The following is a 25,389-nucleotide window of genomic DNA, read 5'->3' on the forward strand; positions in this document are numbered from 1 at the left end:
CGTGCTCTGCAACAAGAGAAGCCACCACAATGAGAAGCCCGCACGCTGCAACAAAGAGTAGCCCCTGCTCACCACAACTAGAGAAAGCCCACGTGCAGCAACGAAGACCCAACACAGACAAAAATAAATAAATAAAATTTATTTAAAAAAAAATCTCTAAAACTTTACTGTACCTAACTTTGTGAAGTAGACAGAATCAATTTATGATCCCATATTTGGATTTGATAAAACTAAAGTTTAGAAAAGTTATGCCACCCACCCAGGTTCACATATTAAAAGCATTTAAATCTCAGCCTTCCTATGAAGTAAGTACTATATCCTCTTTTTCAGATGAGAAAACTGAGGAAGAAGTTAAACAACTGATTAGCGGTGACAGGATTCAAACTCCAGCAGTTTGATTCCAGGACCTGAATTTTTGTTTTGCATTGTTTTTTGATTTTTTTTAAATTAAAGGAAAGCAAAATGACACGAGTCAAGTAATATACATCTGCAGGCTGAATATGGCCTTGAGTTACCTGTTTACAGCCTCCAGTGAAGAATCAGATAGACAGGTGTTTGAGTCCCAGGCCTGACACTTATCACAGGTATGGTCTCCAGCGAGTCACCCAAGCTTTCCGCCCCAGCTTTCCCATGTGTGAAAAGAAGATGACATCTGTTTCACAAGGCTTGTGTGAATATCAAATAAGATCATGTGCCCTCAAAAATCTAGCACTTGGGAGGCACTCAGTTTTCCCCTTCAGTGTAGCCATTGCCTACCTGGCCCTAAGGTACTCAATTTCATTGTGTGTTGAAATAAAATAACCCAAGCCTCTGCAGTTAATAGGATTATAGCTCATCTCTCTGCAGTTCTGGAAAGTGAATTCACGGAGGCAGAAAGAGAAGGGAACTTGCAGTCCCCACACTTCTAATTATTGTGTTCTACCACTTCACAAGTGAATCTCTGACAAACTGAGCTAAATCCCATTAAAGAAAAGAACACTGTGAGGAGGCATATGAGGTTCAGGGAAAGTCTCTGTGTGGAAGAGAATAAAATATTGGACCAATACAAGGGAAGCAATACTCCTACTATACTCCCACTGGTCAGACTACATATAGAAAATGGTATTCTATTTTGGGTTTTGCATTTTTAACAGGAACACAGTCAACCCTGAGCTCATACAGAAAAGTGCATCATCCCAGCTGACAAAGGGTGTGGAGACCATTCCATAAATACGCAATTCTCTCTTTCAACAAATATTTATTGAGTGCAAAACACATCTTGGTACTGAAGAGGGTTGCAAAGTAAAGACACCATCATTACAGCCTTCAAGAAATTCTACCATCTAGGAGGAAGGGCAAGATGAGCACATAAATAAATATAATACACATTTGACATTTGCTCTAAGACATAAGAGCTGCAGATGTGGCACACGTAGCCAGAGGATACCAGGAAACACTTCATCCTGGAAATGGAAAGGATTCCTTTTATTGAAAAACCTGCATAACGGGCAACCCAAATAACAGAAATTGCATGAGCAAAGGTACAGAAGCAGGAATGTGTATGGCATGCAAGCCATTGAGAAATTCAGTTTTCCTAGAGAGAAATGTTCATCTAGGAAATGAGCCTGAGAAAGGTAAGATTTGGATCAAAGGAAGTAGGGCCTTGGATGTTGGTAAGGAATTTGGACTTAATTTGGTAGTTAAGGGAGGAATGAAGAATCTCTAAAGAGAAACATTGTAATGACACTGTTATTTTGCCTGTCCAGCACTCTCTGAGGATAGCACACCAATTTTCATTGGGAAAACCATCCCTCCCCCAGACCAGTTCATGTCATGCAAGTAGAGATAACTAAATCCCCAGTTCTACATTGATTGGTTCAGGATTTGCACAGGCTCCAAACAGAGCCAATAACCAATGGGAGTCAAATCTGGCATTTTTGTTACAAGGAGACAGAAAGACAGAGATGAGCCTCTCCCTTGCTGGAGTTACTGGAAAAAACATCAGATATGAATCTGGACCTGCTGGCAGCCATCTTGCCACCATGAAAGGAATCACCAGAGAATGGAAACAATTCAGAAGAAAGCAGAGGTCAGAGGTGGGACCAAAGTACTGATGACGTTGTTTAAGTCCCTGGAGCCAACGGTGCCTTAACATCTACCTCTAAATTTTTCAGTAAGTAAACCCATAAATTTCCTTTCTTGTTTAAGTGGGTTTGAGCTGATCTTTAGCCACTTGTTACTGAAAGATTCCTGCTTCATACACACCTTATAAGCGCTTGTGTTTTAGGCATATCTGAGGAGGAAGAAGACTGAAGAAAAGGAGGCTAGTTAGTACAATAGTAGTAGCATCACACAATAGTAGAGGCAAAGTGAAAGGAGGAACCACAAGGACACATCAGACACACTCTCCAAAAGTGTCAAGGTCAAGAAGGACAAAAAAAAAAAAAAAGACTAAGGAACTATTCCAGATTAAAGGAAATTGAGTGATAACAACTAAATGCAACCTGTGATCCTGAACTAGAAAATGGACATTATGGGGACAGGTGGCTGAAAAAGACCTGTAGATTAACTCTGTTCATGTTAATGTCTTGATTTTAATTATTGTACTGTGTTTATTTAAAATGTTAACATTTAGGGAGTGTTGATGAAGGGTATACAGAAATTTTTTGAACTATTTCTGCAACTTTTTGGTAAGTGCTGAAGTTAGTTAAAGAGTTAGAAGGTAAAAGAATAAAACCATGAAATGAGGGTTTTTAAAAATATTTATTTGGCTGTGCCGGGTCTTAGTTGTGGCATGTGGGATCTGGTTCCCTGACCAGGAATGGAAACTTGGCCCACTGTATTGGGAGCGTGGAGTCTTAGCCACTGGACCACCAGGGAAGTCCCTGAAATTAGGGTTTGATCAATGGTAGAAGAGATGGCTTTGGGAAATATTGTGATAATAAAATGACAAGGAGTTGGCTAGACGTGGAGAGAAATGGAAAATGAGAAAATAACAGGGTTCAACTCTGAAAGAATGGTGAGTGTCCTGAAACAGAGTCTGTATGAGAAGCAGGTTTGGGAGTAAAACGGATGACTTTCATTGGGCATCCTAAATTTTCTATATCAGCTTGTCTCCAGGTGAATATGTCTATCAAACACTGAAATTTTGGAACTGGAACTTGGATGAAAGGCAATGGCTAAGGAGAGATTTAACATAAAGGAAAAACTTGACATCACAGGAGTATGATATGACTAAGAGAGAGACATCAAGAAAGAAGGCCGGTGAGGACAGCCCAGGCAAGGAGCCCAGTGGGGGCAGGCAGAGCTGACCACCAAGATTTCAGAGAAGGGATCAGCTGAAGAATGCTTATACCAGGGGAGAGATGTTTAGACCCAGCTAATCTCTCATATATGAAGAAGTGTCACAAGAAAATTATAATGAGGTTTTTTTTGGATTTAAAAAAGAGATCAGTATTTAAATCTTCATAAATTATTCATTGTGTTCTGACCCCTATTCCTGTACATTTGCTCCTTTCTCGGTTTGTGCTGGCGAGCTGAGTTAGCTGAAAGGGGATTGTTCATTTGTGTTCTTCCAATGTTACTCGTTTGTATTACCCTGAGCAAATCACCAACTGGCCTCTCTTGTGACTTTGACATCACAAAGAGATAAGAGCTGGTTTAAGACTTAGTCTGGGTTGGGACTTCCCTGGTGGTCCAGTGGTTAAGGCTCCATGCTTCTACTGCAGGGGGCGAGGGTTCGATCCCTGGTCGGGAAACTAAGATTCTGCATGCTGTGTGGTGTGGTCAAAAAGAAAAAAAAGACTTAAAAAGACTTAGTCTGGGTAGATGCAGAGGCTGTGGAGGTACTGCACTACCTGACAGAGGAAATTGTTCTAAAGTTCCTTCCAACTCCGTAGTTCAGTGAGCTGCTGCTTATTTTTTTTCTGTTAAATGTTTATAGTATCTACTTCACATGGCTGCTATGAGGATGACAGGAGATAAAGTGCATAAAAGTGCCTGGCACAGGGAATTCCCTGGCCGTTCAGCGGGTAGGACTTGGTGATCTCACTGCCGGGAACCCGGGTTGGATCCATGGTCGGGGAACTAAGATCCTGCAAGCTGTGCAGCAAGCCAAAAAATAAAAACAAAAAGAAAAAAAAGTGGAGTACTGAAGTCTCCAACTATTAAAAATTAAGTGTCTGGCACAGAATAGATGTTCAGTCTCTATTAGTTGAATATGAATTTATGAAATAGACTAAGAAATCCCAATCCAATCTAGAAGGAAGGAAGTACCAACCCCAGCCACTAGAGGGGGCTCTCAGTCACACGCCTTCAAATGAGGCTCAGATACAGCTGAGGTGGCAGGCACCCCTCCGGATACACCAGCCTTTCCCATGCCGGGAAACTCACTCCTACTCAGGAAACCTGGCTCCACGCTCAACTCCATGGTGTTTTCCCTGAGTCACTATATTCTCCCATAGTTGCAAAATGATCTGGCAAAAGTCCCTGAAAGGCTTTTACTGCTTACTGAGTAATATCCAAACTCCTTGCCGGAATCGGAGGCCTTCCTCAACCTGGCCCCAACCTACCTCTCCAGCCTAAACTCCCCTTAACTGCAGCCACACGGGACAAATCATGCTCCTGCCTCTATGGGTGGTTCATGCTGCTCCTTATTCTTGATGCCTTTCCTCCATACTGTCCTTCTGAAACCCTACTTCTTTTTCAGAGAGGCAGATGCTACCTCCTCCATTATTCCCTCCTCACTTCTCTAGAGTGATCTTACATCTATATATCACATATATTACATCCATCTATCCTGTATTAAATTGATTTCTGTATGTGCATCTTTTTTTTAATTAATTAATTAATTTTATTTATTTATTTTTTTGGCTGCGTTGGTTCTTTGTTGCTGCGCATGGGTTTTCTCTAGTTGCCACGGGGCTCCTCTTCGTTGCAGTGCGCGGGGTTCTCATTGCAGTGGCTTCTCTTGTTGCGGAGCACGGGCTCTAGGCGTGCTGGCTTCAGTAGTTGTGGCACACAGGCTCAGTAGTTGCGGCTCGAGGGCCCTAGAGCGCAGGCTCAGTAGTTTTGGCGCATGGGCTTAGTTGCTCCATGGCATGTGGGATCTTCCTGGAGGACCAGGGCTCGAACCCACGTCCCCTGCATTGGCAGGCGGATTCTTTTCTTTTTTTCTTAAATCTTTATTGGAGTATAATTGCTTTTGGCAGGAGGATTCTTAACCACTGTGCCACTAGGGAAGTCCTATCATTTCTTTTTAAGATTAGACATTCGATGAGTAGAGAGGCCAGTGTGTAATCTGTCCAGGATAACACAGCAAGTGGCAAAAATGGGATTCTAATCCAGGCAATCTGACACCAGAGAGCTCTTGCTCTTCACCACTAATTCACACTATACAGTAATCTTTTATCAGCCCTAGTGCCTAGCTCAGAGCTTTGCACACAGTACCATTCAATAGCTTATCAAATGAATAACTAAAAAAAAAAAAAAAAGGATCTAATTAGCACCTCTTGTTTTTAAAATTAATTATTTATTTATTTTTGGCTGTGTTGGGTCTTCGTTGCTGCGCGCAGGCTTTCTCTCCGTGCGGCGAGCGGGGGCTATTCTTCGTTGCGGTGCGCGGGCGTCTCATTGCGGTGGTTCTCCTGTTGCGGATCATGTGCTCTAGGCGTGCAGGCTTCAGTAGCTGTGGCGCACGGACTTCAGTTGCTGTGGTACATGGACTTAGTTGCTCCGCGGCATGTGGGATCTTCCCAGATCAGGGCTTGAACAGTGTCCCCTGCATTGGCAGGCAGATTCTTAACCACTGCGCCACCAGGGAAGTCCTAATTAGCACCTCTTGAACCTTCACTGACTTGTGGGTTATTGGGAACCAGCAACTTGGTCTCAATCTGAATTAGAGCCTCACCATAGATCTAATTATGAGTAATTTCAGAACCATAATTACAGTTCCATTTTGTCTCTTGATCTTTAATGCATACAAGGACCTACTCCCAGCTTCTAAGGAAGACAAGAACATTACTTAAGCCTAGGAGGTGTGTTTCTGTGAAGGTCCCAGCTCACATTTTCACTGTGAAGTGAGGGAGATGGACTGGATGGTCTCTGAGGGCCCTCTCTTCAGTTTTAACGGACTATGATTCCAGGAGACAGAATGAAATGAAAAAGAGCATCTACTTATGTGTCAGAAGATACCATGTTGAGTCTCAGCTCCCCAACTCTCAGGTTTCCCATTCTGTAAGAGTCGATTCATCCATTCAAAAATTTCTGAGGAGGGGCTTCCCCGGTGGCGCAGTGGTTCGTGCCCCGGTCCGGGAAGATCCCACATGCCGCGGAGTGGCTGGGCCCGTGAGCCATGGCCGCTGAGCCTGCGCATCGGGAGCCTGTACTCTGCAACGGAAGAGGCCACAACAGTGAGAGGCCCGCGTATTGAAAAAAAAAAAAAAAAAAATTTCTGAGGGTCTGAGTTTGAGTGTAGGGGTGGGGGATACAGCGATGAACAAGACAGACATGGCTCCTGCTCATCCAGCTCAGAAAAGCAGATGACATCTGCATTGTGGGGTTGTCCTAATGAAGAAACTGAAGTGGACCAAGTACTGTGTAAAGTCTAGTACAGAATCAAAAGATGACGATCTTGACAGGATTGCCAAACCCAACTACAACAAAAACGTTAGCTATCTTGCTGTTTTTCAGAAAAACCTAATAGTATATTTTCACCAAACCCAGTCAACGCAGCTCTCTCACCTCTCCCCTGCTCTCCATGTAAGGATAGGCTGGGAGTATCTGTCCTCAGGATACAGGCACAGCCTGGTTGCTGAGGCCAGGTCCCTAGCCCACTCAGATAGGCCTCCTTCTGAAAGCCATTACGCTGGGAGTCTGGAAGCCTGGGTTTTCCAGCTCTCAAGTCACCTTGTCCAGCTCAGGTTTCAGTTTCCTCATCTGTGAAAAGCACGCCACATCTGTGAGGCATCCATCTCCCACCGCCACTGTGAAATACGCATTGGATCACTTAGCACCGGGCCTGGCTCCGGGAGGCCAAACTCCAGAGGGCTGGTGAGGGTTCCCTTAAGGTTCCATCTCGAGGCCCGGGCCACTCCTCCGGCTGAGTGGGGCTGGCGGGGGCAGCGGGGCCACGTGGCCCGGTCTTGGTCCCCGGTCCAGCACTCATTTGCTGGGTGGCTCTGGGTGAGGTCATCGGGCGGCCCTACTGGTCTGCATTCGGGGGGAGGGTCTGGACAGTCTCAAGATGGTCCTGGGGAGCTTCTAAGGTTGACTGGAGTAGACGGAGCCGACAGGTGCCAAGGACCAGGTTCCTTAAGCTGGGCGCGGGGTGGTGGGTCACGTGACGGGGACGGGCAGGGGCGGGGCCTGGAGCGCAAGGCTCCGCGGGTGACAGGGCGGGCGGGAAGGGGCGGGGCCTCGGGCGGGGCCGCCGGGGGGAGGCAGGCGGGCAGGCGGGCGGGCGGGCGGGAGGGGAGGAGTGGAGATGGCGGCGGCGGCGGCGGCGGCGGCGGCTCAGGGGGGCGGGGGCGGGGAGCCCCGGGGAACTGACGGGGTCGGCCCGGGGGTCCCGGGGGAAGTAGAGATAGTAAAGGGGCAGCCGTTCGACGTGGGCCCGCGCTACACGCAGCTGCAGTACATCGGCGAGGGCGCGTATGGCATGGTCAGGTGAGGGGCGTTCTGGGGGCGGGGGCGTCTTTGGGGAGGGGGCTCCGAGGGAGGGGGCAGGGAGGGTTGCTGAGAGCTCTCTGGGCCTTGGGGACTCTTAGCATCCTGAAGAAGCTGAGGCTTCAGGAGGCTGGGGAGCGTCCCAGGGAGAGGGCCTTTGAGTGCTTTCTGGGGGAGGGGGCGCTGCGTAAAATCTAAGGAGAGGGGGCTTGGGAGCTTTGAACCCACCATTCTGTAATAAAGGGAGGGGCATCTGAGTATATGTGGGGGAGCTGTGGGGGCCTTGGGGACCCTATAGACACGGGGTGAGGAGAAGAGAATAAGTCTTCTTGGGGAGGTAATATCCTTAGTGAAGAAGGAGTGAAGGACCCTTCACTGGGTAGAGGATGCCTTGGAACCCCCCCTCAGTGAGGCTGGTCAAGGAGTTTGGGAGAAAAGAGCAGAGCTCAGGGCTAGGCAGGGTGGGGTGGGGCTTTGGGCCTGGGGCCAGGGACCCAGTGAGCAATGAGGGGTCCAGGAATGCCTTCCTGCAACTTTTGGGAGGGGTCTGTGAGTTCTCCCAGCCCCACTGGGTGCTCTGGGCCTTTGTTCATCTGGGAATAACTCTGCTGCCCAGGAACCTCCCCCTGACACCCACCCCTGCCCTGCCTACCCCTTCTCTCCAGTCCCTCCTCTGATTCCCTCCTTCTCACTGTATTTACCTCACTGTACGTCCTCCACACCTCCCAACCCCTGGACCTGCCTTGGGTTGAGGGAGCCCATCCTGGGAAGGGGAGGATGAGGGGTCAGGGCAACTAGAATGGAAAGGGTTGAGGAGAGGGGAAGTCAGTGATCGGTCAGTCTCTTCCTCTGTTTGTGAAGTCACTGAAGGGCTGCCTGGCTGGTCCCCAGCTTTCTCCCTGGAGATCCCAGGCCTTCACAGCAGGAAGGAACCAGCATTGTTTATGACTGGCCAGAGCCTCTCCTGCTCCCTCCCCTCCCTGCCAAGACCTGGGTGGGGCCACCGGGCCTGGACTCCCCCTTTCGTAAGGCCATGCCAACAACATCTCTGGCCCTCTCAGCTCAGCTTACGACCACGTGCGTAAGACTCGAGTGGCCATCAAGAAAATCAGCCCCTTTGAGCATCAGACCTACTGCCAGCGTACGTTGCGAGAGATCCAGATCTTGCTGCGCTTCCGCCACGAGAACGTCATCGGCATCCGAGACATTCTGCGGGCACCCACCCTGGAAGCCATGAGGGATGTGTATCCTTCACCTTGGCCAGATGGCTGGCCAGGCACAGCCTCAGAGCTGGGCTGGGTGACTGTTGGCTTGTTTTCTGTTTCCTTCTTCCCTACCACCCTCCAAAACAAACCCAGTAAAAGAAACTTTCCAGCAGTAAAGAGGCCACAGAGTGTAAGAGGACGACGGGGAGGCCTCAGATGAGTCCTGGCCTGCTGCAACCAGGCAGTATGGCCCTGGGCAAGTCTGTTCTCTGAGTTCTGCCTCAGTAGGGGGCTGGGCAAGATGGTCTCTATGGGAGCTTTGTCTTCTGACATCTGCAGTTCTCTGATGAGATCCAGCCTCTGCCCACAGTCAGTTTTTTTGTTTAACAGACGGTGATTCTTTCTCCTCTGGGTCCTCAGACTGGAAGGAAGGCAGGAAGGAAGAAAACTGCCCTTTTTGGAGGGGCTACTATGAGTCTGGTGCAGTGCAAGCCGAGTGCTTTGACATTTCTTATTCTAACTCCCAACTGCCCTATAAGATGGGTCTCATCAGCTCCATTTCAAAGATGAAGCAACTGAGACTCAGAAAGCCTCAATAAAATCAAGTGCTTCTGTTGCTACCTCCTCCTCTCCCCCAGATGAGAACCTGTCCTCTCTCTGGGACTTCCCACTCAGAGCCCCACCCCAATCCCCTGTGGACTTGCACCTTGCCCCGGGAGGGACAGCCTTGCCTTTGCTGCCCTCCCCCCATATTGCTTTCCTAGTTTGTTGTCCACTTCCTGCCTGGCTCAGTGAGCAGCTTATAACGCCCATCACCTCTCCCCTGCCCCACCCACCCCAGCCAGTTCCAGTCCTCCACCCAGGAGTGAGGATTAGTATCGCACCGTTTGCAGCTTCCACCACAAACCGAGGGCAGGAAATCTCCACACTCACCCCCAGCTTGCCGTGTGACCTTAACCAGGTCACTGCATCGTGTCGGGCCTCCTCATCTTTAAAACAGCAGGGTTGGTCCAGGTGTTCTCAGAAGGCCCTTTGGAGGCTGATTCTGAAAGACAGCCCTAATTTAGTCTTCTAGAAACAAAGCACATGACATTTATTTGTTTATTTATGTGTAGTCTTTTTATCTTAGAATATAAAAGGACATTTACTCCTCTGCTTTGGATGTATGGCCAAGCACCCTGAGTGGGAGCGTGCAATGGGGAGTTTCTCCTCATCGTCTTGCACAAACCATTCCCATAACGCAGGCATTTATTTTTAAGCAAACATTTATTGCATGCCAGATGGTGTTCATACATTATCTCATTTAACCTTCTCAAGAGCCATGCGGCTCAGGCTTTTATAACAGCAGTACTAGTTCATGTTCGCCGAGCACTTACAACATGCCAGGCACTGGGCTGGCTGCTCTGCATGGGTCATCTCTCTGCTAATCTTCACAACCACTTTCTAGAGAACAATTTTTTCCCCTTACTTTACAGATGAGGAAGTAGAGGTGCAGACAGGTTGAGGCCACAAAGCCAATGAGCAGGGCAGTGGGGATTCAGACACTGGCAGGTGAACTCCAGAGTTACTGCTCTTAAATGGGACATTCTCCTGCTTCCCACAGTTGAGTAGCCCTATTCTCCCAGTAGGGAAACTGAGGCCACAGAACTGAAGTGCTTTGGTCAGGGTCCCTGGCTGAGATCCGGCAGAGGCCTTGAGCCCGACTGCTAAGTATGGGCCTTGCCCAGCTCATGATATGAGTTGGCAGATCTGTTGAGTCCCAGGGGCATCAGCTGGAGGGATATGAAGCCTGTTGACCAAAGGCTCTTCTTCTTAACCAAGTGCCTCTCGCTGCCCCCATCTGGGGGGTCTCTGGCACCAACCTCAGCTACATTGTGCAAGACCTGATGGAGACAGACCTGTACAAGTTGCTTAAAAGCCAGCAGCTGAGCAACGACCACATCTGCTACTTCCTCTACCAAATCCTGCGGGGCCTCAAGTATATCCATTCCGCCAACGTGCTCCACCGGGATTTAAAGCCCTCCAACCTGCTCATTAACACCACCTGCGACCTTAAGGTCAGAGAGTTGAGGGCCGGTCTCCTCCTACCCCTGGGGTCTCAGGCTTGCAGGTGCCCAGTACCCACCCCCCCACCCCATAGGTAGGAGAGTATCGCAAGCAAAGGGAACAGCATGGGCAGAGACGCGGTGATATGATTACTTGGGCCCAGGAGGCCTTGAGCACCGAGCTCAGTAGCCTGGCTTGCATTCCAGATCTGTGATTTTGGTCTTGCCCGGATTGCCGATCCTGAGCACGACCACACTGGCTTTCTGACGGAATACGTGGCTACACGCTGGTACCGGGCCCCAGAGATCATGCTTAACTCCAAGGTAGGGGGGCCACCCACCCGTGAAGGGAAGGGGCTGTGTCCCACAAAGCCCTGGAGCCTCCTCTAAGCCAGGCAGTGATCCCCGTGATGCAGGAAGTCTCCCCCCAGGCCTTGTCACATTATGCTGGTCCTTGGGCTCTGGAAAGACACTGTGGATTAGCTCCTCTGGGCCTCTGCCCTCTGCCTCCCTGGCTGGTGTTGAACCTAGGTCGGGGGTTGTGGGCAGGCGCAAACATCAGGGTTGGCTCAACAACAGGTTGAGGCTGGCCCAGGAGCCCACCACTTTCTCCTCCTCCCCAGGGCTACACCAAGTCCATCGACATCTGGTCTGTGGGCTGCATTCTGGCTGAGATGCTCTCCAACCGGCCCATCTTCCCGGGCAAGCACTACCTGGACCAGCTCAACCACATTCTGGGTGAGGGGGGACTGGACAGCTGAGTGGGAGGGAGATTTCACTTATTGGAGGTGAGATTTCTTTAGGGTCAGGGTCAGTGAGTCTGTGGGAGTCAGGTCAGGGGGACGACCATGTGTGGGGCCCCTACAGCATTTCACAGTAGTTCACTGAGGTATAGATACTGTCCCCATTTGGTAGATGGGAACTGTAAGGCTGCATACACCCCATGCTTAGGAAGTGCTAGGGCCTGGATTTGAACCTAGGGCTGCCCGAATCCAGACCCCTTGCTCTTCACCACCATAGTACTGGCTGGTGGCCTGGAGCAGGTTGGTGGAGGCTCTTGTTCCTGGCGCCTTCTGTTCCCAGAAGGGAGAGATTGCTCACCAAGTCACCTGCTTTACCTACAGGTATCCTGGGCTCCCCCTCCCAGGAGGACCTGAATTGTATCATCAACATGAAGGCCCGAAACTACCTACAGTCTCTACCCTCCAAGACCAAGGTGGCCTGGGCCAAGCTTTTTCCCAAGTCGGACCCCAAAGGTGAGAGAGACTTGGGGGCTGGTGTGTGATAAAAACCGGGTGTAGAAGAAGGTACATGGGCCCAGTAGCTACCTGGGCCTCTGGACACAGAGAAGAAAAGCAATGCTTCTGGGAGCTCCTCTGACCTTCCCTTTGACCCCTGACACCTGCGCTTCCCTAGCTCTTGACCTGCTGGACCGGATGTTGACCTTTAACCCTAACAAACGGATCACAGTGGAAGAAGCACTGGCTCACCCCTACCTGGAGCAGTACTACGACCCAACAGATGAGGTGGGCCAGCCACCAGCAGCAGGGCTGGCAGGTAGGTGGATGGGTGGGCATCCCTCAGCCCCTGTCCTGAGCCTCCCCACTTCTTTGCCACCCAGCCAGTGGCCGAGGAACCTTTCACCTTCGACATGGAGCTGGATGATCTACCCAAGGAGCGGCTGAAGGAGCTCATCTTCCAGGAGACAGCCCGTTTCCAGCCTGGGGTGCTGGAGGCCCCCTAACCTGGACAGATGCCTCTGCTCCCTGGGGCCTGGTGAGTGCTCCCCACCACCCACGCACAGATTCCCCCTGAGACCAGGGTGCCCAGCGTGCCTCCACGCAGTCACAAGCTTGCTCACGTCCCTGAGCCACGTGTACGGTGGCAACAGAAGGGCCAGAGCCTGCCTCAGCCGCAGACCCGTGGTCGCCCAGCCCCACATGTCTCCCACCTGTCAACACCCTGCACACTCCAGCCCCAGGTCACTGAGGGCCCCCTCTCACCCATGTGAGGAACAGAGCCAGGCTTTGGCTCCCCCAGGATGGGCAGAGAGGCAGGTGGGGCAGTAATTGCTTTGGGAGGAGCTGGCAGCATCCGGCCTGACCCACATGCCAGGCTTTTTCACACCTGGTGTCCAGGTCAGCAGTTCCCATACCTTTGGGGGACCCGGCTGGGGCTACCGCCACCCACACTGCTCTCTGTTCCTCCTCTAGTTTCCTCTCTGTCTCTGGCCAGCTGTGGCCTGATAGCAGCAAGGCAGACACACCTGGGTTCAAAGCCCGCCTCTGATACTCCATAAGGGCTGTGTGATATTGTGCAAGACACCTCACCTTTCTGCAGCTCAGTTTCCTGGACACAGTCCTGATAATGAGAGCGAACACCTCCCGAGCACCCAGCATTGTTGTAAGAGATTTGCATGGATTAACTCAGTTAGTCCTTATAGCAGTACCTTGAAATGGGTACTAATGTCATCCGCATTCACAGATAAGGAAACCCAGCCGCATCACACTCACCATAAGGCAGGAGTAGAGGCCAGGCTGTGAGGACGAAATGAGGGAAGTGGAGGTCGGGGCTCTGGCAGGTCCGCTCACGTGTGCTAATGGTTCCTTTCCTGCCTGCCTTTTTGTTTAGGCCCTGCCTCCTGCCTGCCCCTCCCCTGCCGGACTGTTAGAAAATGGACTCTGTGCCCAGCCCAGACCCCAACAGCCCAGGTCGAGGCAGAGGGCAGGCCTGGCCACCTCCCTTTGCTTTGCTCAGGCATCCTGCTTCAGGCAGGCCAACGCGCCCTCCCCCCTCACCTGAGGACCCGAGGGGCTCAGGTGGCCCCAAAGCAAATTCCCCTCTGCTGTTCTGCCACCGTCTGCCCGGCTCTCCCAGTCTCTGGTAGTTCTGGAATTCAAGGGCTCTGGCTGCCCCGGGACCTACTGAGGGGCAGTGGGGGAGGGACATGGAGGACACTTGAGTGGGGACTCAGGGCCAGCCCTGCCCCACTCAGCCCATTAAAACCCCACCCCATTTTCCCTGAAGGAACATTCCTAAGGCTCAAGGACTAGTGTCCCTGAGGAGCAGACCTAAACCCTTCCCCACAAAGCTGCCACATCTAACGTCCCCGCTGCTTCTGTGTGTGGGTGAACAGAAGTGGAGGCGGGGGCACGTGGAGAGCCCAGTGCCCCTGCCCACCCCGTGCCTGTATCTAATATATAAATATAGAGGTGTGTCTATGGATGGCCCTGGCTCTGTCTGTGTTCGCCGATGCCCCGACCATAATCCTTGCTGCTTTGAGGACTGAGTCTCCAGCCCCGCTGCTTCCCACCTGTGGCTTTACCTGGAGCGGCGGCCTTTGGCTCCCCCGCTGGCCAGGGTTGAGGCTGGGAGTGTAAGGAGTTCCAGACTCCTAGACGGAGTGGGGTCAGTCTCCCCCTTAGTCACTATTCTGTCCCCACCCTAATGGCTTCCTGTCTTATCTGGCTGGGGGTGATTCTGGAGTGACTCAGGGACACACTATACACCCCCGGCTTCTCTGGAAATGGCAAGGGGTGGCATGTTACATACCCTGGGCGCACATACCAGTGGGAAGGGGGAGTGTTGTAGCAGAGCTGGTGGGGGGCGGGGGGGGGGACTTGATTCCCCAGTGTGGCCACGGAGAGAGGGATTCTGGGGTGTGTGAAGGGCCTGGGGGTACGCGGGCCAGAGCTGCCTGGCCTCTACTCCTGCCTCTACCCCAACCCCAGCTGAGCCCTGCAGTCTGGCCTCAGGCCAGAAGCAGGCTCAGCAGGTCCCAAGGGGTGTGGTGGCAGCCGGTGGCGGAGCCAGCCTACATCAGCCAGGCAGTCAGCGAGGCAACACAGCCCATCGGGAATGGCTCAGCTTGCGGCAGCCAGGGCCTGAAGCAACGGCGCGGCCATGAGCTCTCTGCTGTACTACACCCTGCCCGCCCTGAGCAGCTATGTCATGCTCTCCATCTTCTTCCTGCGCCGACCTCGCCTGCTGCATACACCGTGGGTTTCAGCCTTCTGTCCCCGCCTGGGGGCCCACCGGGGAGGTGAGCTGGGCTGGGGTAGACGGGGTGGGAGCTTCTGAGGATGGAGTGAGGATAGCAAGGCAGGTGCCAGGGTGGACAGCAGAGAGGGGTAGGTCCAAAGGGCAGGATGTTAAAGGAGGGCAGAGTTCGAGGTGGGCGGAGAGCCGGGTGGCAGGGCAGGATGTGGAACAGGGAAGAAGAGGCTGCTCAACCCGGCCTGCCTGGGGCTGATGAGGCAGGGGGCGGGGCCGGGCTGCAGGAACCCACCCTGGATGCCCCACACAGGATCTGGAGAGCGCCTGGAGAACACCATGGAGGCCATGGAAAAGTGAGTCCACCTGCCTGGCCAAGCTGCCGGGTAAGGTTGTGCCAGCTATGCGAGGCGTGACGCTAAGGGGCGCCGTTCACTTCCTGCTCTGGGTGACTGGAGCCCCCTGGAGTCGTGCAGGGCACAGCCTGCACATCCGGCCAGAACTGCCTCACGTTCCCCTAAACATCCCCACCGCCCTGCTGTCTGGCGCATCCCCCATCCCTCGGCCACTCACTGACCTTCGCTCCCATAGCGCCGTGGCCCAGAGAGCCGACCTCCTGGAGCTCGACTGCCAGCTGACTCGGGATGGCGTGGTGGTGGTGTCACACGACAAGGACCTGTCCCGCCAGTCAGGCGTGAATAGGGATGTGGGCAGCCTGGACTTTGAGGTGGGCCTTGCCCCAGCACCCCAACCGTGCCCAGAGAACCACCGTGCCTCCACGCGTGACTCCTGGTGACATGCTCCCTGCTCTCCCTATAGGAGCTGCCCCTCTACAAGGAAGAGCTGGAGGTTTACTTCTCGCCGGGTGAGCGTGTGGGCTGTCAGCGCCGGGCTGAGCCAGCTGGAGTGGGGTCACGGCCTCAACCTCCTGCCCTCTTTTCCCCTTTGGGACCCATGCCCTCCCCCCGGGCTTGCAGCCCCCCACCCCAGCAATCCTTCTTTGATCCTTCTTCCCACAACCCCTCAGGCCACTTTGCACACGGGTCAGACAGGCACATGGTGCGTCTGGAGGACGTGTTCCGGAGGTTTCCGCGGATGCCCATAAGCGTGGAGGTCAAAGAGCAAAATGAAGAGCTCATTCGCAAGGTGGTGCTGTGGGTAGGGGTGGGCGAGGGCCCAGGGCTGGATGGAGGCCTGACTCCCCATCACCTCCTCCCCCTCCCAGATAGCGGGCCTGGTGAGGCACTATGAACGCGATGAAATCACCATCTGGGCCTCGGAGAAGAGCTCAGTCATGAAGAAGTGCAAGGCCGCTGTGAGTCCCTTACCCCTTCCTGCGCCCACTGCCCCTCCCAAACGGGCTTAGGCCAGAGGGGTCTGGGGGTTCTGCAGGAGCCCTGAGCAGGGTTTCCAGGGGTGGGATTTGGAGAGCGGGGGAGGTGGGGAAGGTGTGTGAGCAAAGGCATGCCAGAGGGACAGAAGCGGGCTCTGGGCTTGGAACGCTGGGCCAAGATGTGGCTTTGATCCTGCAGGTAGTAGGGTTTCCTGAATGTTGAAAACTGCAGCCCAAGCCTCCTCTCCGCTCCCACAGGAGCAGACTGATCCCCTTTCTCACTTCCCCTTGGCTTCCAGAACCCTGAGATGCCCACCGCCTTCACAATAAGCCGAGGATTCTGGGTGCTGCTGCTCTATTACCTGGGGCTGCTGCCCTTCATCTCGATCCCTGAGAGGTTCCTCATCTCTTTCCTGCCCACCATCATCAACAGGTACCTACAGGGTCCCCGTCTCCCTTCCTCATTCTCCCCCAGACTTCTGTCCTCAAAAACAGCCCCCTCCACCTTACACCGGAAACTAAAACAACATTGTTAATCAATTATGTTGCAACATAAAATTAAAAGTTTAAAAAAAAAAACACCCCCCACTTCAAACCCCCTTGTGCAGGGTCCCGTGTGGAGCAGGAGATCCAATGTCCCCAGCTCCCTGGCTACCCTCAAGGATAATCTCCCATCCGGGGTCCTTTGAAGACAGTGGTCTCACCAAGCATTCATGAATACTAAGGGGGACACGAACCCCCTGAAATCCTATGCAAATGTGCGTTGATGTGGGTGGAGTTTTAGGACAAGGTTTCATTTGTTCATCTAGTCATCCAACAAAGAGTTATTGAATGCCTACGCTGTTTCAGGTGCACTTACACTAGTAAATAAGACCAATGTGGGTGGGGAGAGGCCCTTCACGAGCTTACAGTCTGGGTGGGAAGACAAATATTTATTAATTACAGCATCACTCTCATTCTCAAACAGAAAGGCAAGCATTTTCCTGCTTGGGGACAAGGATTAACAAAGTAACAGCTGGGCAAAGTATCAGGAATTTGGATACTTCACCAGCTCTCAGGCCGGGACCCTCCCTTTGCCTTCTGAGACCTCCTCTGTGGCGGCCCCAGTGCTTTCTGCTCCCCTCTGTCGTCCTGAGGGAAGCTCCCAGCCAACCCCCATCATCCCTTGCCACAAAGAGATCATTATACTACAAACTTGGTGTACCTAACTTTTTTTACGGGGTTTGCAAGGTGTTTTCACATCCTTTAGTTTATTTGAGCCTTACCTTGCAGCACCCTCAGGAGATAACAGGAATCATGACCCCCATGGAGAATCTGAGGCTCAGAGAGGTTCTGTAATTTGCCCAAGGTCACACAGCAGAGCCTGCCCTGGGACACTGTGAAAGCCTCTAAGGTCACCCCGGGACTTCCCTGGAGGTCCAGTGGTTAGGACTCCACTCTTCCACTGCAGGGGGCACAGGTTCAGTCCCTGGTCAGGGAACTAAGATGCCGCAGGCCTCACAGCGCAGCCAAAAAAAACGAAACAAAACAAAAAACGACAATAACAACAAAAAATTCATCATTAAAAAAACATAAATAAAGTCACTCTGGAGTGGAACAATTAGGGACAAGTAGCCGACCGAATAAAATGCTGTCTGGTCTCAGGAAGTTGGTCAGGCCTAACCAGGAGGACCTCCAGCTGCGTATACAGTTTGGGAATCAAGCTGGGTCCTGGCCCTGGCCCCACCATGGATTTGCTGTGTGACCTCGGGCAAGTCACTTTAGTTCTCCAAGACTCAGTTTCTTCTTCTGTAAAACGGTGAGGGGAGGGGCACACCCTCAAAGCATGGAGTCAAGGATACCGGAGTAGGAAGTCACTGAGCAATGGGTGACTTGTTCCTCTGGGCAGCCGCAAAGGTTCTTCTGGAGGGAGTAGGGTTATACGGGTTGGGGGGCGGTCACTACCACCCCCACCCCACCTGTGACAGAGAGAGACCCAAGGGGCTGACCACGACACCACCTCTCCACAGGACCTACTTCCCATTTTCCTGCTCTGGGCTGAATCAGCTGGCGGCTGTGGTTTCCAAATGGTGAGATGGGCGAGAAGGCTAGGTGGAGGGATCCCACAGAGACCCGCCCTTCTCCTTAGTCCCCTCTCATCACAGCCTTTGCTACCCCGCCCCCCACCAGGCTCATCATGAGGAAAAGTCTGATCCAACACCTGGAGCAGCGAGGGGTGCAGGTGAGCAAGTGGGTTGTTCACAGTGTGGGCCCAGCACGACATTCCAGTCACAGCCCTTTTATTAACTGGCTGGGTCACTTGGACAGATCACCTTCTGAGTCTCAGTTTCTTCATCTGTAAAATGGGGATAATGATATACTTAATTCTTCTGGATATGTAGCCGATACTTAGTAAGGGCTTGATAAAGGCTAGCCGTTACGATAATGATGATATATTGAACTGTCCTGATCCCTGATGAGAGGGGCTGGGAAGAGACCAGAAAAGGGGAAGACCAGCCCAGGCCACCCCCACCCCACTCCAACCTACCGAGCATCAGCTCTGACCAGGTCATTTAATTAGCAAACCTTTGTTGGGAACTGACTGTGTTGAGAACACAGTTCCAGGCACTGTGGTCCCGGGGAAGGAGCAGGGAGCTTACCATCAGGGGCAGAGGATGGGGAAAAGCAGGCATCGCAGGGGCAGCCAGTGGACAGAAAGGAAGAAGAGTGCTGTGGTCTGTGGGGTCAGAGAAGGCCTTCTAGAAGCAGTGAGGAGCCGGCTGGCAGGGAGGGGAAAGGGAGAGCATCTCAGCAGGAGGCTCAGCATGTGGGAAGGTCATGAGAAGCAAGAGGCCAGCAGAGGAACTGAGAGGGGTCCCACCAGGCTGCAGTTTGGAGGAAGTGGCACCAGGGGAGCTGGAGAAGGCAGGAGAGGCTGCGGCAGGCAGCCTGTGAACCTCAGTAAGGAACCTGGACTTCAGCCCAAAGGAGAGGGAAGCTTTTGAGGGCCTTAAGCAGGCGAGAGACCTGATTCAATTAAGCCTTGTCGAGTGAGGGTCACTCTGGCCACCACGTGGAGAAGGGACTGTGGGGGCCAGTGTGGAAGCAGAGTCTCACTAGGCGCCTGATGCTGCCACTGACAGGACTGAGGCTTAGGTGGCAGCAGCAGGGATGGATGGAAGGGTTAAGTCACAGACAGGCCGGACTCGGCCACTGATTGGATGTTGGGGTGAACAAGGCATGGGGATGACATAGCTCTTTCAGGTCAGGCCTCCTGCTCCACGGTCTTCCTCGTAACACTGGGAGGATAGACCATCACTCTCATTTGTGAAATTAAGAAACTGAGATGTCCATCCAGTGACTTAGCCCAGGGTACAAATACCAGCTCAGCCTACTTCAGTGCCCACAGGAGAGGACTCAGAAGGCAGGGAAGATGTAGAGCAGCAGGATATGGGCAGGCTGGGAGGCAGGCTGGGAGGCAGGCTGGCAAACATTCCACTACCAGCTGTCCCAGGGGGAAAGAAACCCCTTGATTTGAACATTAGGTAATTTCCCTGCTGTATATACTCCCACCTTGGCCAATTTCAGGCTACCAACATGAATTCACAGAACAGAGTTGGGAAGAGATGTGTGGTGTGGTAGCACACCATTATATACTATTTCCGTCTTATACATTCGATAGATGTAGATAACCTCCAGAACATGGCTAACAGTAAAATGTGGTAAAATAATTAGGAAGTGATGAGTTTTGAGTATTTATTACCTTTGTTTTTAATATAATTTATTGAATTGTATGTTTATGTAATGTAATACTTAATAATGGCTGTATTTAATAACCAGTTTTCAAAATTCCTGAAAATGTGACCGTCAGCTCCAGCATAGCACTGCTGGGAGGTCTCCACAGAGGAGGAGAGCTCCCAGCATCTGGATACAAGGGGAAGCGCTAGGTAAAGTTGTTGGGAAACTACAAGCCCCTCCCTCCCCACTAGGTGGTATTTTGGTGCCTTAATGAAGAGTCAGATTTTGAAGTGGCCTTCCGCCTGGGGGCCACCGGCGTCATAACTGATTACCCGACAGCCCTGAGGCGCTACCTGGACAACCATGGACCACCTGCCCCGGCCTCCTAACCCAGAGGTGCTCACCCTCTCCTCTATTTCTCTTCCCCAATAAATGTATTCTTTTCAGTCACGTCTTTGTGCTTGGGGAGTCGGGGAAGGTGTGAGGGGTTATATCCTGACTACAAAGATGGCAGCTTGTGGCAGAAGAGGCCAGCTGAGGGCTAGAGTCTGAGGCCCTAACCACCCTGACCCACTGGTTCTACCACATTCCAGACCCAGAGTAATGCCACACCCTGTGCCAACCTGGCCTCCACTCTCCTCAGGAATGTCCCTTGCAAGGCCCCCTGCCCCTTCAGAGCCACAGACAATGGTTCCATTCTCCTGAGGACATTAAGAGCCCCAAGCACACAGCAAGAGACTTGCCTTCCCCTGTAAGCCGCATCACCTGGCTTCAGAGGATGGGCATGGCTGGCCCATCTGCTACCTCAGCCATTCCAACCTTCCATTACCAGGTGTCCCACTCCAGAAGCTTCTCGAATTCCTCAACCCTCATTAGCCCTCCTACCTTATTCATTTAATGAATCACATATTTCACAAAGAAGTTATTAACTATAGGCCAGGCTGGGTACTGGGGCCAGTGCAGGGAACAAGACAAGCCTAGCATGGCAGGCACGTGTTTAAATGGACATTGTCATTTTCAACCCAGTTCAGAGGTGAGAGGGAAAGACACCTAACCCAGCCTGGATGGGCAGGACATCAGGAGACTGCCAGGAGGAGGTGATGCACAACAGTAGGAATCGGCTTGTTCTGAGGCTCTGGCTCCCAGGGTTCTAACACGAATGGATACCTTTAGCTCTTCCCATCCAAGAACCTGGCCCTGATGCTGTGGCAAGAACCATGGAATCGGGCCAAAGTGAGAACCTCAGCTTTACCTCTTATCAGCTGGATAAGCTTTGGAGAGCTGCTAGACCTCTGTGGACCTCAGTTTCCCGGTAAAATGGGAACAATAGCAGAAGCTGCCTCCTAGGATTGCTGTGGGGATTAAGGGAGTGGGGCACGGGCGGTGGGTAAACGCAGATAATTATGACTATTATTTACCGGGGTCGTGCGTCCAGACACCATCTCCTTCCTAACCCTACGTCAGGTCAGGTACCTCAGATTCTCGTTCCTTCGAGGACCGCGGGAGGAAAAGGGGCCTACGAGGCCCCGGCCGTGGGGCCGGCCGCCTGGGTTTCGGGCCGCAGCCGCATTTCCGGGCCGGCCTGAGCCAGGAGCAGGGGGGGGAAGGGAAGCCCAGGCCTGCGCTGGCCGCTGTGTGACGCGCCCCCTCATTTGCATACTGCACGCCGATTGGCCACAGCGGCCGCCGGGACCAGAGGCTGTCCCCCTCCCCCTCCCGCCGCAGCGGCGGCAGCAGCTGGTCTCGGTGTAAACAAGTCGCGGAGGCTGCGAACCCGGGCCGGGGTGGGGGGGACGGCGCCCACCAGGAGCGCCCCCCACTCGCAGGCCAGGCCACCCCGGCGGACTGGACCCCCGCGCGCCCAGGCGAGGTGAGGCCCGCAAAGTCAGGGTTGCGCGTCGCCCCGCGCCCCCGCGGCGAGCACTGCCCCTTTCCCCCCCTCCCCCGGCGCCCGCCCCTCGTCCCCGCGCCCCAGGTGAGCCCGAGGGTCTCAGGTAAGGCTCCGCGATGCAGGTAAGATCCCCTCGGCATAAACAAGGCCTCAGCGCCCCCAGGTAAGAGCCCGTCCCCTCCCAGGTGACCCTCCACCTTCACTGAGGCCTCCTGCCTTCTCCAGGAGGGTGAGGCATCCTCTCCCCAGGTGAACTCCCTGTGCCTCAAGTGAAGTCGTCCCCACCTCCGGCAGTTCAGCTGAGGTCTTAAGGACCATACAATTCCTAACCCCCTCCATGTTCCCCCTAAACGAAGAACTGACAGCTCATCCACTCTAGAGCCCCTTCCTCCAGCTTCAGTTGCCAGGTCAGCGGGGGTGAGGCTGAAAGTAGGTGGGTGACTCATCTTGGGCTCCTCCTAGCCTCAGTTTCCCCATTGATGCAACCTGAGCACTCCTCAGTGAGTCAAAACTCAGATCGCTCTGGCCCCTGGAGAGGCTGCTGGCTCTGGGGAGAGGAGAAAGCAGCCAAGTGTGACAGAGAGAGTCCCCGTGGTCCAGGGCATGCCTGCATGTGTGTGGCCCGGGTCCTGACAGCCCACTCCCTCCGCTGCAGGCACTGGGCTCCCTCTGCTCCCCGTGGGCCGCTCCCCGCGTGGGGCCACTGCCCCCGGCCCCCGCCATGGTGCGGATTTCAAAGCCCAAGACGTTTCAGGCCTACTTGGATGATTGTCACCGGAGGTATAGCTGTGCCCACTGCCGTGCTCACCTGGCCAACCACGACGACCTCATCTCCAAGGTAACCAGGTCACAGCTGGGGCTGGACTGGGAGGCTAGAGGGGCTGCCTGGCAGCTCCCCATCAAGATCCCTGACATCCTCTCCTTTGTCCCTCCCACCCTTTAGTCCTTCCAGGGTAGTCAGGGGCGTGCCTACCTCTTCAACTCTGTGTGAGTATTCAATCTCCCTTTCTTTCCCTGACCTCTGTTGTGACTTGTGACCCCTGGCATCATACTGAGACTCTCAGAGTCCCCTGGTTTGGGCAGGAAGCTTTGATCGCCTTTCTTTTGGATGCTAAGGACAGACACAGTAGGATACAAGCTAGAGGCGGGCTTTGTGATGGTGGGGACCCTCCCTGGGACTGCCCCCGTGTCCCCACAGGGTGAACGTGGGCTGCGGGCCAGCCGAGGAGCGGGTGCTGCTGACAGGCCTCCATGCTGTTGCTGACATCCACTGCGAAAACTGCAAGACCACTTTGGGCTGGAAATATGTGAGTCAGTGACCTCAGACCCCAGGGTAGCCTTTGACCTGACCTCATATCACTTCCTCCTCACAGCAGTCATCTGGTAGTGTTTCAGGGTGTATAGGCCCAGTTCACCCAAGTCAAACTGTCTTTTCATCCCCAGACCATGTTCTCTTCTCTCACATCCTGCAAGGGCTTTTAGAATTTTTCTCTTAACTCATCCTTCTCCTCACAGGCACAAACATTCCCATTTTAGAGATGAGAATATATAATGAGAATTACCATTTATTGAATGCTTATGTGCCAGGCACTGTTATGTACTTGGCATATCTTATCTCATTCACTCATTACAGCAATCCTGTAGGTAGTCTCTTATTATCTCCACTTTACAGAAGAAGAAAGGAAGGCCCAGAGATGTTAGGTAACTTCCCCAAGGTCACACAGCTGGTAAGTAACAGAATAGGGACCAGAATCCTCGTTTTGTCTTTTTTTTTTAAACTCCAAACCGTTGACCCCCAGCTTCTGTTGCCATTCAGAGGATCAGAGAAGTTGCCCAAGACCCCACAGCAACATGGAGCTTGGGTCCATGAGCCTCCTTTTCCACTGCCCTCATTGCCACTGCTGTTGTTCAGGGTCTGATTTCACCACCCTGAGCATCATTTCCTTATCTGGCAGTGGAGGATAAAGCCACCACCTGGCACCCAAAATTGTTACGGGGATGAGATTAGATGCAGCAAAAGAAGATGCTCTTGGGAAACTGCAAGTGACAGGAATCCTCAGGCATCTCTTGGAGCTGTGGTGCCTCTGTGAGGTGGATGCCCCAGGCAGAGACAGAACCGTGACCTGAGTTCACCCCTGGCCCTGCCACAGATTTGCTTTGTGTCCCTGGACAGGTGGTTTGGCCTCTCTGGACCTCAGTGAAATAAAGAAGTAGCCTGATCCAGAGATCAAAAACTCAAGTGCTTGCAGGGCCAAGCAGATGCTGTGGATCTGCAAAAGGGGCAACATAGATCTGGAGAGGGGGTCAGTCTGGCAAACTGGAATGAGCATGGCCTGCCCCGTATTTTACTGTTTGAAAGTTATTTTTATTAAACTCTCTGTTGGCCAAACAAAACACATGTATAGGCCAAAATTGGCCCTCAGGCTACGAGTTTGTAATCCCTAGATCTTTTATTTATCTATTATTATTTTTAAAATTGATTAATTAACTTTTGGCTGCATTGGGTCTTCGTTGCTGTGCATGGGCTTTTCTCTAGTTGCGGCGAGGGCGGGCTAATCTTTGTTGCAGTGCGTGGGCTTCTCGTTGCAGTGGCTTCACTTGTTGCGGAGCAAGGGCTCTAGGCTCGCGGGCTCTAGAGCGCAGGCTCAGTAGTTGTGGCACACGGGCTTAGTTGCTCCGTGGCATGTGGGATCTTCCTGGACCAGAGCTCGAACCCGTGTCCCCTGCATTGGCGGGCGGATTCTTAACCACTGTGCCACCAGGGAAGTCCATCCCTGGATCTTTTAGAACCTTCCATATCCTCTCTGTTGGAGCCAACATTAGTACTTAAAAAGTACCTAGGATTCAGAGAGTTCTGTCTGTCCCCTGTTAGTGAGAAACCTGGCCCTGCCATTTACCAGCTTTGTGTCTGTGGGCAGGTGGCTCGGTTTCTCTGGTTGACAGTTTCTTCATATGTAAAATGAGGCCAATCATATCCACTCCCCAACCCCTATTCCTTTTGGTAAGGCCCTAGCTCCAGGGATGACAGCCTCTCCCCTCCTTTCAGGAACAGGCCTTCGAGAGCAGCCAGAAGTACAAAGAGGGGAAGTACATCATTGAACTCAACCACATGATCAAAGACAATGGCTGGGACTGACCCCTGCTCCTGATGCATGTGGCTCCAGCCCTGTCTGGCCGCCAGGGGGCGCCACTGGCTTCCTTTCACCCGAACGGAGCTCTGGACCATCAGGGCCTCTGCAGAGGAAGGATCCAGCTCCTGTACATATATTTTATTGCATGCACTGTGACCTTGGGGGGAGATCAGAAGGTGGACAAGGTGGACGACACCCCCGCACCTCCCTGCGATCTGGCTGGCTTGGATCTCATTTTTAACCCCTTCCTGCCCCGCCTGCCCTATAGATATGGCCTGTGTGCTTCTCTCTTGGCCCCAGTGCACCATCAGCCCTGTGAAATTCTCCTCCCACCGGGCACCTCTTACCCCACACGTGTCTGCTCCCCTTGTTCTGTAGCGTTTGTACATAATAAAACCATGGAGTGGAGACAGCCCCAGGCTCACGTGGA

At 52.8% G+C, this 25,389-nt stretch overlaps 3 protein-coding genes across 5 annotated transcripts; all 3 read left to right on the top strand.

Annotated features, from left to right (window-relative positions):
- Window positions 1–7,445: 7,445 nt before the first annotated feature.
- On the top strand, window positions 7,446–14,119 carry MAPK3 (mitogen-activated protein kinase 3). The gene is made up of 9 exons (XM_004268640.4): window positions 7,446–7,644; window positions 8,706–8,888; window positions 10,717–10,906; window positions 11,102–11,218; window positions 11,518–11,632; window positions 12,019–12,150; window positions 12,311–12,420; window positions 12,516–12,670; window positions 13,526–14,119. Exons 1-8 carry the CDS (start codon window positions 7,463–7,465, stop codon window positions 12,636–12,638), a joined length of 1,152 nt encoding a protein of 383 aa, XP_004268688.3. The 5' UTR covers window positions 7,446–7,462; the 3' UTR covers window positions 12,639–12,670; window positions 13,526–14,119.
- Window positions 14,120–14,380: 261 nt separating this feature from the next.
- GDPD3 (glycerophosphodiester phosphodiesterase domain containing 3) lies at window positions 14,381–20,383 on the top strand. 3 transcript variants are annotated; one of them, XM_049699383.1, is made up of 10 exons: window positions 14,381–14,936; window positions 15,201–15,243; window positions 15,479–15,614; window positions 15,707–15,752; window positions 15,915–16,033; window positions 16,113–16,202; window positions 16,520–16,653; window positions 18,230–18,289; window positions 18,365–18,441; window positions 20,189–20,383. In XM_049699383.1, the coding sequence occupies exons 1-10, from the start codon at window positions 14,798–14,800 to the stop codon at window positions 20,206–20,208; spliced, it is 864 nt and encodes a 287-aa protein (XP_049555340.1). In that variant the 5' UTR covers window positions 14,381–14,797; the 3' UTR covers window positions 20,209–20,383. The 3 variants fall into 3 exon arrangements, with proteins under 3 accessions (XP_049555340.1, XP_004268691.1, XP_049555341.1); XM_004268643.4 differs by having other exon boundaries at window positions 18,390–18,441; XM_049699384.1 differs by having other exon boundaries at window positions 14,804–14,936; window positions 15,175–15,243; window positions 18,390–18,441.
- A 1,264-nt stretch (window positions 20,384–21,647) lies between these two features.
- Window positions 21,648–25,372, top strand: YPEL3 (yippee like 3). Its single transcript, XM_004268644.4, has 5 exons — window positions 21,648–21,807; window positions 22,484–22,666; window positions 22,772–22,815; window positions 23,027–23,135; window positions 24,875–25,372. The coding sequence occupies exons 2-5, from the start codon at window positions 22,550–22,552 to the stop codon at window positions 24,962–24,964; spliced, it is 360 nt and encodes a 119-aa protein (XP_004268692.1). The 5' UTR covers window positions 21,648–21,807; window positions 22,484–22,549; the 3' UTR covers window positions 24,965–25,372.
- Window positions 25,373–25,389: the final 17 nt, after the last annotated feature.

This window comes from Orcinus orca, chromosome 16 (genome assembly GCF_937001465.1).
Source record: "Orcinus orca chromosome 16, mOrcOrc1.1, whole genome shotgun sequence".
Taxonomy (NCBI): domain Eukaryota; kingdom Metazoa; phylum Chordata; class Mammalia; order Artiodactyla; family Delphinidae; genus Orcinus; species Orcinus orca.